At 38.0% G+C, this 3,639-nt stretch overlaps 1 protein-coding gene across 1 annotated transcript in view; it reads left to right on the plus strand.

Annotated features, from left to right (window-relative positions):
- Positions 1-3,004, plus strand: part of HPRT1 (hypoxanthine phosphoribosyltransferase 1) — a 32,519-nt gene extending 29,515 nt beyond the window's left edge. The window contains exons 8-9 of the mRNA XM_019521295.1: positions 1,115-1,191; positions 1,790-3,004. Of these exons, the coding sequence (XP_019376840.1) occupies positions 1,115-1,191; positions 1,790-1,837 (125 nt within the window). The 3' untranslated portion in view covers positions 1,838-3,004. The remainder of the gene's footprint in view (positions 1-1,114; positions 1,192-1,789) is intronic.
- The last annotated feature ends 635 nt before the right edge of the window (positions 3,005-3,639 follow it).

The following is a 3,639-nucleotide window of genomic DNA, read 5'->3' on the forward strand; positions in this document are numbered from 1 at the left end:
GAGGTGGTTCAAGCACCTACATTGAACACCTTCAAGAGTAAATTGGATGCTTATCTTGCTGGGATCCTATGACCCCAGCTGACTTCCTGCCCTTTGGGCAGGGGGCTGGACTCGATGATCTTCCGAGGTCCCTTCCAGCCCTAATGTCTATGAAATCACCTGTCTGGGGTCTTGTGAACCCAGCATTCATTCCTGCGTGTGGCAGGGGGTCAGGCTAGATGATCTTTTCAGGTCCCTCCTGACCCTAGCTACTATGAAACTAGGAAGCGCTCAGGTTTCTGATACCTCCAAGATGCCTCCATAGAGCTCAGTCTGTGCTTGTACCCAGCACTGTTACCTTGTTGAGGCATCAACATCTGGTGCATGCTTCAGCAGTGTTGTCCTGTAGTCTTTTTTTTTTTTTTATTCAGGTAAACTGTGATCAGGGCAACTGCTTCCTCCTTCCAGCAACAAGGCCATTGCTTGTGAATTGCCAGGAGTAGAATCCACATAAGCAGTCTGGGCAAGGAAGGAATGGTTATCCTCCATTAACCACAGCTCTTTTGAGATTTATTGTCCAGATGTATCCTCAGATCATCCTCCTAGCTCTTTACCACATAGTTCTGTAGCATCTGCATTCTGCACTGGGAAAGCAAGGGTAATCAAGCCGGCTCTCCTGTTGTGCCTCTGGGTAGGGGGCTTTTAACAATGAGACACTCTCGCATGCTTGGAACATGTTTACACCAGAAGTGGAATCCATGTGGACAGCATGCTCCCAAGAACCAGTTATTGCTGGGTAAGTCACTGTTCCTTTGTGAATAAATCTTCAGATAAAACCTGAATTTGGATTCATAAGAACATTTTTAACTGAGGTTTTTCTTTGGATTAAATATCTTCCTCCAGCATTAGGATGCTGTAAGAGGATTGGAATATAGAACTAGTCTGTTTTCACTTTAGAAGATGAGTGAAACAAGTAAAGGAAATATGCTAATTCTTGGAAGCATATTAGATTTTTTGAAAAGTTTTGAATCTTATCTTGAATGGAATAAATCAAACCTTTTTTTAATGTAGCATGACAGTATCTCGTTTATTTGTCTGTTTGTCTGACAAGCTGGTGAATTATGATCTTTTTCAGTTGTTGGATTTGAAGTGCCAGACAAGTTTGTTGTGGGATATGCCCTAGATTACAATGAATACTTTCGCGATTTGAATGTAAGTAATTGTTTTGTTTTTTAATCCCAGGGTGGAGGAGGAAGGCAAATTCAAATTTTTGCCTATGAAAACTTACACTCCTGTGCTAGCCTGTTCTGTTACTGATGCATAGTGCCTAGGGAAAACCAGAACATCAAAACCGCTTTCCAGTGCAGTAGTCAGACCTAACCTAGGCTCTGTGAAGAACACAGGTTGTATGTCCTCTCCTGCCTAGCTGTGAAATATTGCAACAGCTTTGGTGAGAGGTTTCTTGTTCTCCCAGCTGTTTTACAAAGAATAAGTCTTACTGTTAGTTGTGGAGTTAGAGAAGAAAGATCATGTGGAATAAGAGTTAACTATTAAGTTGCCTCTAATTCCTGAATTTTATTCTATCGATGGTAGGCTCTGGAATAAAGAGAGTTCAAACTGTGATGCAAAATAGACTTGAAAATTGCTTTCTATAAATCATCTTGTTAAATTACTGAACAATAACAGCAACACTAAAACATGCGGTGCATTTTTTCTCAATGGAATCACAGCATTGAATACACATCTAAAACTCCAGGCTCTTGGTCCTAGGCATTAGTTTTCTAACATGAGCTTGTTTGTTTTGTTTCAGCATATTTGTGTGATTAGTGAGACGGGCAAACAGAAATACAAAGCATGAGACGCTGTTCAAGTGCTATGACAACAGAGCTTTGAGACATTTTGTTTACCGAGTCCTATCTTTCACAGGCTTCAACTCCAGTACACCAGCTAAAGCTATAGAACGAATGTTCCAGCCTCAGTGTCATATGCTTACTCTAACTTATTGCATGTACAATATAAGAATCTTGTCCTGTTCGTTTTTATTTTAGAAATGTCAACCAGTCAGTGCAGTTCTGCACTCCTTATTTTGATTTGCACTATCTACCGACTATCGCTGCCCCTGGATGGGTTGTGCTGTTTGTGAGCTCCAGAGTTTAACTCTTGACGTGGCAAATCGCTTAAACCTCATCAACCCAGAACTGAACTAGTTCTTGTACTGTAAATGTAAGACATTTTATGATAGGGAAGTCTATTATAAATATTTTTTAAAAAAAATCTGTAATTTAAGTTTTATATTTTAATTACTGCACAGAAGTGATTGTGATTATTGGGTAGTTGCACCCTGGGGTGTTAGAAAATATGAGGAGCAGCCAATTACAGTATCTGTAATCTCCAAGGAGTTGACCACATCTCCTGGAGTTGCCTTATTGCTGGTAGAGGAAGGCTGAGTGAAAAATGTCATTTTTGGGCTGAAAGGAAGTGGAATAACAAAACAGAGTGTTTAAACATTAGTTTTAATTAGACTGCCCATTTCTTATAGATCAGTTGTTCTTTCTAATATTCATCAGGCAATGGAATTGCCTTCTAAAGATAAGCAATTGTAATATTTTACAGTTGTGAAAAAATATTGTAATGTTTGCTCTATGTGATCCACAAAACAAAGTATTTTAAATAAAGGCTGTCTCTTTAAAAAAAATGGTATACACCTACAGCACTCATTCTATGTATTAAAGTGCTTTTGAAACATGCTTCTCACTAATGATATTTTATCATAACAGTCTTTCTAACAGTGAAGGCAGACTGTACATTTGGTGGCTTTACAGAGTTTTCAATTATATGCTATATATATCTATATATAAAATACTGGGTGAAAAATATGGAAACGCTTCTATGTTCTATACCAAACTAGATTTCAGAAAAAATGGTGTTTCAACACAGTGTTTCCTTGTTCTGCTTTAGCAAAGTAAAGAGTGAAAATAAATGTTCATTAAAAACACCAACTGAAAATAAAACATTTTGTGAGTGATCTTTTGCTTCGTATGTCATTTTGTTGAGTTGTCTATGTGCTGTCGATACCTTGAGAAATGCAAGAATTCTTCTACCTTACTCCAGAGACCGCCTTTCTGCTACGTTTTTCAGTCTCTTGACTTTCACAGTTCTTGTACAGTGTACGTAGACTATCACATTGCATGGACTTTACGAGGTTCAGTGCATAATATGTAATGTTCGTTTCTTAACAGGCAAGCTCATTTAAATTTATTTGCATGTTTTGGAGAGAGGTTTTCCCTTTTGACATTTACTTGTGTTTCCATATTTTTCCCCAGTACTTCACTTCCTCTGAAATGTAATGTCCATGCATAGTGTGTTCTGCTACAGGTGTACTAGTCAATTGGCATAACTAAAACATGTATCATCTACCAAATGAAGCGTACACCTAAGTCATAGTCAGTAGATGATCTTTTGTAAACCTCAGGTATCACTTAATGAATATTATAGTATGGGTTGTATGCAACTAAATGGTTCTTTATGTTGTCCAAGTGATAACAGTTTTATAGTTAACTTTCCAAAGAGTTCCTCTAAGTCTACTATGCAGAAGGTGACTATATGTCATTTTGCAATAGATTATAAAATGGTGTCTGCATATTCTGTCCTTATTCCAGG

This window comes from Gavialis gangeticus, unplaced genomic scaffold (genome assembly GCF_001723915.1).
Source record: "Gavialis gangeticus isolate Ggan-Ray unplaced genomic scaffold, GavGan_comp1, whole genome shotgun sequence".
Taxonomy (NCBI): domain Eukaryota; kingdom Metazoa; phylum Chordata; order Crocodylia; family Gavialidae; genus Gavialis; species Gavialis gangeticus.